Genomic DNA, 12,104 nt, shown 5'->3' on the forward strand with positions numbered 1-12,104 from the left:
TTTCATGTTTACAAAATCCTTTTTTAGGACAGGGTCAAAAAAATTACTGCAGAAGGCACAACCTTGTATTTTTTTCTCCAAGGTAAACCCCTCTGGGACAAGGGCTCCACATTTTGAGCACTGGCAAATTAAAATGCACATGTAGGTACAGATTTTGTATGGTACCGATAATGATATAACGATGATTCTATTTCACGTGGTTTTTTTAAAGATTATTCATGCACTTATAAGCCTCCTAATGTCCCACGAGTGTGGCACTGCAGCTAGCATCCTGGCCAATGCTTGCATAAAATACGGATATACACATTTATTGATGTTGAGAGGCATAGCCAAATACGCCAGTTTCATATTTTTCATTGTACCATTCGTAGAATAACGCATCTTGATGCTGTAATGCCAATTCCGGATCCAGGCATATTCAATCGTGCATTTTGCATGTTTATTTGTCTAACGGGATTTTTGAGTTTTCTCAATTCCAACCATTCATGTGCATAGATTCTACTAGTGGGTTGTGCCCCGTTATTCGGCCGAGTTTCACTGGATTTTGAGTATTTGCTTCCTTATTGGGTAGAAATACACCATCCTCTATATCCCCTCAATATTTACCGTCTACAATGCCAATGCCAACACTGAAGGAAAGATTTGACTTATTTTTGTGGTCAGTGGCTCTAAAATTATCGCTGTTTTTGATTTTTCTCACAAGTAGATTCAAAAGTTTAACAAAAAAGTACCAGTCATTGTATTTGTGGTGTTGAGAATATTTCTTAGAATAACCCCTGTGTTTTCTTTGTTTTATCTTTTCTTTCTTTTTCCAAGTTTCGCTAATCTTTGCGGAATTGAAATGAGTTATACAATTCGGAAGCAGTTTCGTTTTTATCATTTACTGTTTGTTTGATTATTTAGTATTGGCTAATATTACATCAGTTTAATGGCACAGAGAGATCATAGAGGCCCCTGGGGTAAAACGGGAAAATGCGGATCCCTACAAGCGAGCAGGAAATTTAACAAACACGCTCTTTAGGTTAGCTTTAAATACATTTCAGAAAGCTTTTTTGAAGTCATTATCTTTCGTTTAAAATAGTTTAGTATTTTTAGCTGAGTTCAGTATCAAATAGTTTACTTCTGTTACGTTGGATCAATTAGATTAAAGTCATTTTTATGTACTAGTCACCATCTAAGAAGCAGCTTTTTGAAAACCTCCGATTACGACCTTTAAATATTATAAATGGAAATTGTGTTAAACTACCAACAATAAACCCCACCTGAAATATAATATGTGCTATTGAGGTCTTTAAGACCTTGAACGGACTTGCACCATTTGACTTTATGAAGTACTTTTAGAAAGTAAAACATTTTAAAGCAACTTGTGGAAATGAACACAGTTTATTGCTTCCAAAAGTGACATCTGAAGCAAGACGGAAAACGTCTGCCATTTGTTACGATTCAGGCTGCTCTGTGTAATTTTACAATATTTTTCTGTTACATATCTTTTCATTGAAAATACCTTTGTTTTTGCTTAGCCTCACTGATTCTGAGGCTATTGGAGAATTTAACTCCAGAACGCTAGTTCTTAGCATCAACAAAAGAATGAACGCAGAGAAAAGACTTCAGCTTAATCTTAAATCTCATAATCCTCCATTTTCTTTTTACAACTCCACGTGTTTACTACTCCTACTCCTGATTCACATGACGTTTTCATGTTAGTCAACGAGGAAATATGATATGCGACAAAATATAAGCCAATCAAAATAACAAAAGCGTACCCCGGTAACCAATCAAATAATTTGTTGCCAGTTTTTACGATAGTTCTACCAAAATTAGTTATGTCTTGCGAAATATTGCATATGAGTCAATGATTGAAAATCAAAAATCATTTTTTCTCCAAATCCAGTGTTCTCACTTTGCTTCATGTAAATTTCCTTAAAACCACACGAAAATTTCCTCAGATTTCGGAAAAATTCCTTAGATTTTTGACAACCAGCCTTTTTGTAAAAGATATAGTTAAAATGCCCCCTAACAACGGTGGCCATACAAATAAGTGTCAAATTGAGTCATTAATCTAAAGCAAAACACTTTGCCAGTTGTAAATAAATTTTCTGGGCAGATGTTTCCGGACCATGGATGGAAAGGAAACGCTGTTGTAAGGCTCTGGCCAGATGATCGCAACATCACTGAACATGACCGGGTTATTAAATAAAACCAGCTTCCGGAAAAGTAACATTTTAGCATCGTTTCGGGTCAAATTTTGTAATAATCAGAAAGTTTTTTACATCTAAAAATCTGATATGGAATAAGCTTCAGCTACGTCTGCCACAAAGAACAAATATTATCAAAAATTCCGTTGTGAATGGATGTCGGATCCAGCATTAAAACAGTGGCTTGTTGCTCCTAAGGCTGGCAAGAATGATCCTTCCTGCAAGTTTTTTGCCGAAGCTATTCCGTGCAGTAAAACAGCCTTGCAACGCCACAGAGAGTCTACTCAACGCAAGAAAGCTTGCGCTTGTGCCAAGAATCAAGTCGGTCTTTCTGCCTGCGTTAAAAAGCAGATCGACAGAAGCACATATAAAGAAACAACAGTGACATAAATCGCAGCCTTTATTGCGGAGCATAATTTATCAGTCAGCATCAGCAGCTCTCTTCTGAGTCTTCTCCAAGCCAGAGGTCCAAAGGACGCTAAAGAATCAGTTAGCCTCCAGGAAACACGTGTGGCAGCTACCAAGTGTACCAACGCTACTCGCCAAGTCACTGGTACATATTTCAGGAATATGTTAAAACGTTACGTTTCAGCATAATACCAGACGAAACCACTGATGTTTCTTCCGAAAAAAAGTTGGGCATTTGCGTTATGTACTGCAAGGAAGATGATCTCCGTCCAGTCATAAGAGAAAAAGATTCCTTTGGAGAACATTATTGGTTTTGCTTCTGACACGTGTAATGTGATGTTTGGTCAAAAACATAGTGTATCGACCTTGCTGAAGAGATATTTGCCAGATGCTAGCACAGTTAAGTGTAGCTGCCATATGATTCATCTTTGTGCGTCACATTCTTGTATAAAATTATCAACCTCTCTTGAAGATTTGTGCAGAAATATCTACGCACATTTTAGCAGATCAACTCTTGGACAGACAGAGTTAAAGTATTTCCAGGAGTTTGCAGAGACCCAACCGCATAAGATGGCTGTCTTTGGAAAGCTGTTTGGATAGAGTGATCGAGCAATGGCAAGCATTGCAGCTTTATTTTACAAATTACGTTTCTGAAGGTAAAGATCCATCATACACAACCGAGTCTATTCTTCAGGGACTGCGCAATAAGTTTGTTAAGGCAAAACTGGAGTTCCTGAATAGTCAACTTCACCGGCTGAATTGTTTTAACAAAATGTTCCAAACAGCTGAACCAATGCTCCATCACCTGAGAAGTGAAGTTCTGAAGCTTCTGAAGAACATTCTTTCAGACTTCATTAGATTTGACACTGTTAGGACAAAGGACCCTTTGACAACAGATATAGACTTTCCCGATTCGCGAGTACCTGTAGACAAAATCTACATGGGTGTAAATGCTACCATTACATTATCAGATTGCAATGATCCTGAAGCAGCCATCAAAGTGAAAAGGACATGTCTTGGTTTCATGATTGAGCTTGTGAAACAAATCAGAGCACGATTCCAGATAAACGACCCAATTTTCAAAGCCTCTGAGATCCGGTTGGCAATCAATGCTACTAAGTGCAATCCACCCTCTTTGCTGGAGGTGTATCGCGTTATGCCATATATCGAAAATATTGCAGATATCCAAGCAGCGGATCTTGAATAGAGACAGCAGGCATTGGAAGAACAATCAGAAGTCGATGCAGATGACACCATATCGTGTTTTGGAAGCAAAGATTAAATGTCAGAGCAATCACCAGCTCCGCAAAGTATCCTAATTTAAGGAAAATTGTCTCTGCCATCCTTACTTTGCCCGTCTCCAATTCCTCTGTTGAGCGTCTTTTTAGTTTATTGAAGTTGGTAAAAACATCAGCAAGAAATAACTCAAAAGAGAGACACTTGTTGGGCAGATACACACCCAGGATGGCTTGAAAGTCAACCAATTGCATGCACACCAGTTAGATGACAAATTTTTACGTCTTATCCGCACAGTGAAAAGCAATGCAACTGATTTTGAAGCACAAGAAATAATAATGCTACAACTTTGTTCAGATTAATATGACTGTTTTTAAAGACCTTTTTGATGACTCAATTTCTTCTCTTGCTTTATTTTTATACAATGTTGTGTTTGGTTTGAAATGTATAATTTTCTGTTATCATGGAAGAGCAATTTATAAATTTTTCAAAATTTTAAAAATCCCTCAAAAAGTTCCTTGAAAAGTAGAAAAATTTCCTTAGTTGAGGGAAATTTCCTTAAAAGTGAGAACACTGAAATAAACTCCTCACTGATTTCAAGTTTCACTCAGCGCGGGAGGGATTGCGCAGAAGGGATTGCGAAGGAGGGATTGCGCGGTTTCCCGCAGACAACAGTTCCGCATTCAGCAATTCGTTCCTAGAACAGGGGGTAGTTCCTTTTTGCTTAGAATTCAGGGAAAGAAGTTAGATCCATAACTTGAAGATACCTACGAATGAGAGCATACGTATCTTACTTAATGATGTACTTTTAGACGGTGTATTCCTGCTTGCAGATTGCTAGAAGCGTCCAACGAGCTTGGCCTAAACGCGGACGGTATCTTTTTATTCACTTTGAATTGGCTTTGAAAAGGAGACAGGCAGCAATTTTTATCAACAATGAACGATATTATAATTCGGACTAACAGCAGTGAATACTCCGCTGGCAGCATCATATACGGTGTAGTATATCTTCGTCTTTTGGAACCTGTTGTAGCTGATACAGTCTACGTATCTGTTTCTGGGAAAGAGAGGTGTAAATGGAAGCAGACTGTCCCGGTCGTGGGGCAATCACTCCCTCGAAGTCGATCCACCTCTGGCGAGTCTACTGATACTGGGTTCTGTGACATATCCACTGGTGAGGATACTACAAAACCAGAGGTGGCATTCAAGGAGATAGTTTTTGATGGAGAGCATATCCACCTCAAGGATGAGTTCTGTCTTGTTGAATTTAAAGAAGGAGTTATTCCACTGGGTTGTTATGCATTTCCTTTCAAATATACACTAAAGCAAGGTCTTCCAAATAGTTTCAAGAGGTCACCAACTTTTGATGAAGTAAAACACGCTATGTACGAAGCAGAAATTGTGTACAGTATCACAGCTAAGCTAAACAGTAGCTTATCACAACATGCTGCGGATGTTCATTGTTGCCATGAAATTAAAGTAAGGAAAGATGACTTGATGGCACGAAAAGAGACTAATTTCAAGAAGACAGCTAAAGCTCTGATTAGGACTTGTTTTTGCTTTCCGAAAGGGGAAATCATCCTAAATGTTTCTTTGGAAAAAGTCACATTCACTCTGGGAGAAACAATATTTGTGAAATTTGATGTTCAGAACAGGACAAATAGTATAAATGTCTCACAGGCAAAGATTAGACTAATGAAGACTATGAATCTAAAAGGTAAAAGGGTAGAAGATGGTGAATATATTAGTGAAAGAATTGAGGCTTTTCCAGAATATGATTTAATCATTGTACCACTGGAAATGGGGAAGTGTCAAGAAAAGTCATTCAATATACCCATTGAGTTGAAAAACAAATGCAATGAGCACCTTGCTACTACGATGGGACCCATTGTAAAAAATATTTATCACCTTGATGTTGAGCTTGATGTCCCACTTGACAGTGATGTCTCTATTGTTGTTCCAGTTCAAATTTACCCATCTGCAGTTGAAACATGGGAAGAGTGGACGCCACCTGACTGGGTAAAAGAGGTGCAAGTTCACAAAGTTGAACAATTGTATGCTGTTTCTAGGCAGTTGCTTATTACAAATGAATTTTCACAAATTCCTCTACCGTTTGCTGCACTCTATGATGTTTAGTTGTGAAAAAAGATGATTTACTTGTAATGGATGAAGTATTAAGCAGTTATAATCATCATATCTTTTAAAAAAAGGAAAGTTAAAATCTTGTTTTTTTTAGTATATTATGTTTGTTGAGGATATTGAAGATATTATGTTATATGTGTTAAATAAATTCTTAGGTTAATTATTGAATAGTAAAGTGATCCTCCCTTTTTTGAAATATTTTGAAAATTTGGAAACATTTCTACAGTTTGAACTAGCAAAGCAAGACATTTTTGTAATTTTTTTTCATGGTACAAAGATCGAAAGAATAAAATGAAACAGCTTAACTTATAATACAGAAGAATATTATCTACACGCTATCATTAATTGGTAATCATAAACTTCTTTTACTTCAAAACATGCAGAACTTTGCTTCCTCTTTAGGTCATGTTAATTCTGCTAACCCCTACAACTTTTAACAATTTAACTATCATCTCAAATTTGTTCTTCTTGATGTTCTGCTTTTATAATTGGGCTGGTGCTATTAAATCCTCTTTGCTTTTTGATAAAATCCAATCAAAAGATGTTTGTCTCATCAGAAAATTCAACCTTACAGAGTCGTTCCCACCTCTACTTCAATGATGTTGTAAATACATACATATACATATGAAATTTAATGTTGTAAGCACTGCAGCGCTTGTTTATTAATTTAATTAAAAATACTATTTTTCATTTATCTCTTGATTCTTAGCTCTTGATTCTTAACATCAAAACAAAAGAAATAACTCTTTAAACAAAAAAATTCAGTTTTAATTTCTGGTCTTCCCAATGCTTATCAACACTGTTTTTAAAGATATTCAAATTTTGCACCTGGACTACTTTTTCTGGGAAACTATTCCAGGTACTGATGCATCTATCTGTAAAAAAGTTCTTCCGAATGTTTGACCTTGAGACAGATTTTACCAGTTTCAACTGATGTCCATGTGTGTTGTGAAACTCTCTTTAATCTATGCTAAATGGTGCCAACATCATACTTTTCATTTAGATATTTGTATAACTTGAATCATATCTCCTTTTAAGCATCAAAATGCTAGAGTTGGTAAATTGACAGCCATAAAGCGCTTGGAATAACTTAGGTTCTTTGCTACATTGATCATTTTTATAGCTTGTCTTTGCACAGATTCAATTTTCGCATTGATAGATTTAAAGTATGGATGTCAGATTGTGTTGTTATATGCAAGAATTGGTCTTACTAGTGATTTGAACAACATTCACAATATTTTTCACTTTTGCAGACCCCATCTCTTAACTCCAATAACTGATTCGATCAAGATTTTTTTGAGATTTCTACAATCCTCAACACTGTCAACTTCAGAATAGATTTTTGTGTCATCATCAAACACTTTCACCTTATTCTGAATAACTGGCGAAAGATCGTTTATATAGCAGAGAAACAAAATCGGTCCAAGGATCCTCTCTTGGGGCCCTTCAAGTGACATCTGAATCCGTTCAGAACTACTTTTTGTCTTCTTGATGTCAGAAATGATTTAATCCTAGTGTCTTCCCCATTATTCCCTATGAGGACAATTTTACTAAAAGACGTTTGTGAGGAACTGTATCAAATGCTTTCATTATATCCAAGTAGTGTTGCTAAACTATTAGTTTTTTATAGATACTGGGCCTAGATGGCAAGTGATTAAAGATATTATATGCACATTCTCAAAACAGTTACTCTTCCTGTGCACACCCATTCCAAATTGCCTTGTCACATTCACCAAGTTTGCCTGCAGCTCATCTTTCATTCTCAGGGTTTGGTAACTTTGAGCCTTTACCCTCTTCTTGCTTCCCAGATTCTGCCTTCTTTCTAAACTAAAATCAACAAACTTGATCTCACCTCCCTCTCTTCTTAGCCTCTCCCTCCCCTTGCTAGGGCTTAGCTACAGACCTCTCAACCTCTCCCCAATATAAACAATTAAAACATATACTGTACAAAGATAAAAATAAAATTCTTGACCTTTAAAGACACCATCCCAACTTCTCCACAGTCCCCGCCCCTATCCAAAAAAAGAGCTGATTGTGTCATGTTCTATTTCAATTCCTCTTTGTTGTAGGCCCTTCCTGTTTGTTGTCAGCATTTCAAGGAATAGCTTCATTTTCCAAAATTTTCAAGATTTTACATGAATAAGGTACCAACCTCTGTTTCTAGAAACCTCTTGCCATCAACTCCAAAATAAATTCTAAAGGTTAATTTTAAATTTCTCATGGCATGAAAAGGAAACATGTTTGAAATTGCTTTTCATCTTGATATATAGATATTAACCAAGTATATAAGTAGTGTAGTTATTTCCCATCATGCAATAAAATGTTTTCAACTTACAATGCATATTATATTTTTGTAACCATTTTAGTACAAAAACATCGTCATAAATCACCAAATTTATCCATTTCTTTTATAATTTGCTGTACATTGGGCGCTAGTTTTATGAAATTTTGTTATTTGATTATTTCTAAACCAGGTTCACTCATTTAATTTTATGCCAGTTAGAGTAAAAAGGGATAATCAACAGAAGGAATTTTTGGATATTTCAGCCAAACTTGTAGCTAAAGGAAAATATTTTGATTTGCTTGCTTCCTGTACTTTCTTGCTTGCAATATGTGAAAAACTTGGCATCTGTTTTATGTTGGATTGTTTCAGCACCTGTTTTCCTATAGATTCATAATAATACTTTGTACTTTTGATATTAACTGGGAAATCATCCAAAGCAACCTTCATCTGTCTTTAAAACACCTATGGCCATGTAGATGAATATTGGGTATTATTCCATGTACTGGCAGTTTTCTGATTCAACCTTTAAGAGGATTTTGAGATGTTTTTCTTCAACGTCACCAAAAAGTTATTGTTTCCAATAAAACATGTTATAACATGACACTTCAAAGTTAGAAATTCCAAAACCAAAATTCAATGCTAAATGCCTTTGGCTCATTTAACAAACCATGTTTAGCTAATTAAGCTTGGCATTTACCCAATATTTTAACTGTCTTCAAACCGAAGCACATCACAGATAACCATACACGGGTGCCAGAACGACAAAGGGGCAAGGAAGCAGGCTTCAGTAAAAGGGCATTTAGCAAATGATTTCCAACTTCTACTAATTTTGTTGCAACTGTCATTTTAAATTTTATTTGAAATGAAGGCATCTTGAAAATTGGCTAACTGCTTTTATAAGAATTTTTTTACAAATTTTGAGATATTTTGTCATGAATCAGACACTACAGTCAGGATTTCATATTATTATCTCTTTTGATAATACATTACAGGTCACTGTCAAGGGTACATTTATCAAAAAAGCACTTTGATGAGGGGCAGTTGCCCCCTGTACTGTCAGTGGTTCCTATCTGCTGCTGAATGAACATAAAAACTTAAATCTCAGTATCAAACATCAGATATGGATTCAAACCCTAAGACTTAACCAAGCAGCTAAACATGGATCCAAACGTTTCTCAAGTTCTCTAACAGCTTTGACATTATACCATGGTGAAAAGTACTCTAAATGATCAGAGCCAACATCAATCTCTTAAGCCCAGTCCTGTAGGCTGTGGGCCAAGTGCAACTGACAACTCTTTGAGGTTTCAGGAAAGGCAACAAGTATGTCCTTGCTGTTTCTGTTTTAAATGATAGGAAATGGAAGTAATCAAAATTTAAATAGTCAACTAGATATGAAAATCCTATCAAACGCAGAGTGAACTTGAACTTGAACTCGAGAAAAAAAATAATTTATTACTTTATTCTTTGTATTGCTTCTGATAGACAAGAACTACAAAATGTGAAAAATCAAGGAGTGCCCTAAGCAAAAAAATTTTTCTCATTGCTACTGTCCTCGCTACAGTTGTCCCTTGGAAAACCTGCATAAGGTTACATTAAATGTTTTCTGGATAAAAACATTAAATTTTTTCACATTCAAGTAGCTGAACTTTTAATGCACACAATGTTCAAAATCTGAAACAAACAGAAATTTTGAAAATGGAAAAAATCCCATGGTTTCCAATACGAATGTTTCCATAATTTCTTTATCAGAACTTTTAGTTGAGGCCTGAAAATCTCTTGACCTGTTACTTAAGCCGATTATCGTTGCTTTGTAGTTGTGGTCGCATGTCTCATTTACAATATTGCATATCCATGCATCCAATGTGCAGGGGCTGTGTTTATTTAAAAAGGCTTATTGACCTTAAAGCTCTAAGTTACTTGACCCAGATTACACTGTGGTTTACGAGTGTAGTACCTTGCAAGTACGATCAGTAAAGTCCTGTTTTCTCCGGATTTACAATGCCTCTACATACAGGTATGAAAAAGCTATTTTGTACCCAAGGAACCCGTCAAATGGCTCAAAACTTTGCACACGGCCAGGACAGATGTTGAGTTAGCAAAATATGTCTCAAACTTTTTGTATTTGTTCTGGCCCATCTTTGTAGCCAAATACAGCTATGAGAGGGAAGAAAAATTGTTTGCCAATTTTTGACAGGGTATAGTTTCAAGGGGAGGTGGAGTGTGAATAATCTGAGGACCCTCTGAGGTCTGGATTTGATTGCAGTTTTCAACCAGGTTTGAGAAAGCTCAAGCAATTACCCAAAGTGTAAAGGTGCTATTTTGATAAGGGGGCAAATCTGTGTGTGCACCCTGTTGGTATCATCCATTTTTGCTCTAAGAGAAAGTTAGGGATTGAAAGTTGAAACTGCAAAGTTAGGCATTTTATATTGATTGCATTATTTTAAAAAGTGTACTAGTTATCAATATTTCAAATGTTTACTGAATTTAGAACAACAGGTTTTTCCACTCTCTATTTTAAGCAAAATTAGAAAGTCCTTTTTGATGAAAACATGTAAATTTAAGCTACTCTTAAAACTATACCCATCACTTGGGTGTGCAATTTATTCAGAAATATTATCTGGAGTGCAGCTGCCGTGGAATCAATACTGGCCTGACACAATTGCATCATATCTGTCTATCTAACAAGAAGGAAAGAGGGGGATGCAATAGGAAACATTCAAAAAATGAGTGCAGTTTACCAAGAGTTATGGCAGGGCAAAGTCTGCAGAGTATGGCAGATGCATGTGCAAGGTCAGGATAGTGCTGCATGCCAACATTTTCTGATTGCACACCAAATTTGCTATAGTTCTATTAAAAACTTCTATTTGCAAGCCAAATGAATTGTCAAGAGAAGTTGCACATGGAAAATGTGGCATGAATGAGTTTTGCAAACCCAAGACTGTCATACTTTGAAGAGACTGGTGGCAGGGAGCGTAGCAAAAACTTTTGATGTCAGTTGTGTGGAATCCCTTCTTTTGGTAGAATGATGGAACTTTGATACTATTTGGCACATGCAAATTTTCTTCAGCACAGATTGGTGAACCGCTAAAGATCAAATATATTTCTCCCAATCTTAATATCTACGGCAGCTGCAAACTTTTAAAAATGTTTCTCCTGTAAAACTTCAGTTCCTCGATGCTTTCTTTTATATCATCTAGTGCCCTGTGCCTCTCTTTTTTTACAGGACATTTTTGATATTCTTCGGAGTACCACCTACGACATAACTCTTTCACAGTGCTAACATCCACGATGCGGTAATGTAAATGCCTACTCAGATTCGGCATATATTTCTCTAGAAACATCTTATCCGTATGAACTGAGTTTCCTGCAAGAGGGCAACATCCTTTCTTAGTGTGGTTTTGGACAAATTCAAGAACGATCTGCTCCGCGTCTTCTAACAAAATTCTTGACTGTAGGACTTTTGCAGTTAGTCCTGACTCCCCATGCTGCCGCGTGCACCATTCATCCATGTTTTCCATTAATTCTTTAGACTGGTGTATCACTAAATCAGGCCCTTGAGCAATGATATTCAAGTCCTTATCGGATATTAGGACAGCTATTTCGATTATTGCGTCATGGTTAACATCGAGACCAGTCATTTCAAGATCAATCCAAACTAGATTGTCAGCCATCATGGATGCACATGTGATGGATGTAACAACAAACCATTGATTAACAACCACAACCGATTAGATTAGAATTCAAGTTGAATTGAATTACCTGCACAGCTTAGCCCATATTTGAACGCATACATACCTTATTTAGAAAATGATTGACAGCTATAACCACGACTGCTGTCT

The 12,104-nt window shown here is 36.4% G+C and overlaps 2 protein-coding genes across 2 annotated transcripts; one reads left to right on the forward strand and one right to left on the reverse strand.

Moving 5' to 3' along the window:
• Positions 1-4,522: 4,522 nt before the first annotated feature.
• Positions 4,523-10,577, forward strand: LOC135693988 (arrestin domain-containing protein A). The gene has a single exon (XM_089111629.1). The coding sequence runs from the start codon at positions 4,776-4,778 to the stop codon at positions 5,973-5,975; it is 1,200 nt and encodes a 399-aa protein (XP_088967755.1). The 5' UTR covers positions 4,523-4,775; the 3' UTR covers positions 5,976-10,577.
• LOC135693990 (oligoribonuclease, mitochondrial-like) lies at positions 10,571-11,992 on the reverse strand. Its single transcript, XM_065212613.2, has one exon. It carries the CDS (start codon positions 11,937-11,939, stop codon positions 11,385-11,387), a length of 555 nt encoding a protein of 184 aa, XP_065068685.1. The 5' UTR covers positions 11,940-11,992; the 3' UTR covers positions 10,571-11,384.
• Positions 11,993-12,104: the final 112 nt, after the last annotated feature.

Source organism: Rhopilema esculentum, chromosome 11, assembly GCF_057945365.1.
Source record: "Rhopilema esculentum isolate cy_ngs chromosome 11, ASM5794536v1, whole genome shotgun sequence".
NCBI lineage: Eukaryota > Metazoa > Cnidaria > Scyphozoa > Rhizostomeae > Rhizostomatidae > Rhopilema > Rhopilema esculentum.

Excerpts from the sequence above, each read along its gene's own strand:
- LOC135693990 (XM_065212613.2), bottom strand. The coding sequence starts at position 11,939 with ATGATGGCTGACAATCTAGTTTGGATTGATCTTGAAATGACTGGTCTC.
- LOC135693988 (XM_089111629.1), top strand. The coding sequence starts at position 4,776 with ATGAACGATATTATAATTCGGACTAACAGCAGTGAATACTCCGCTGGC.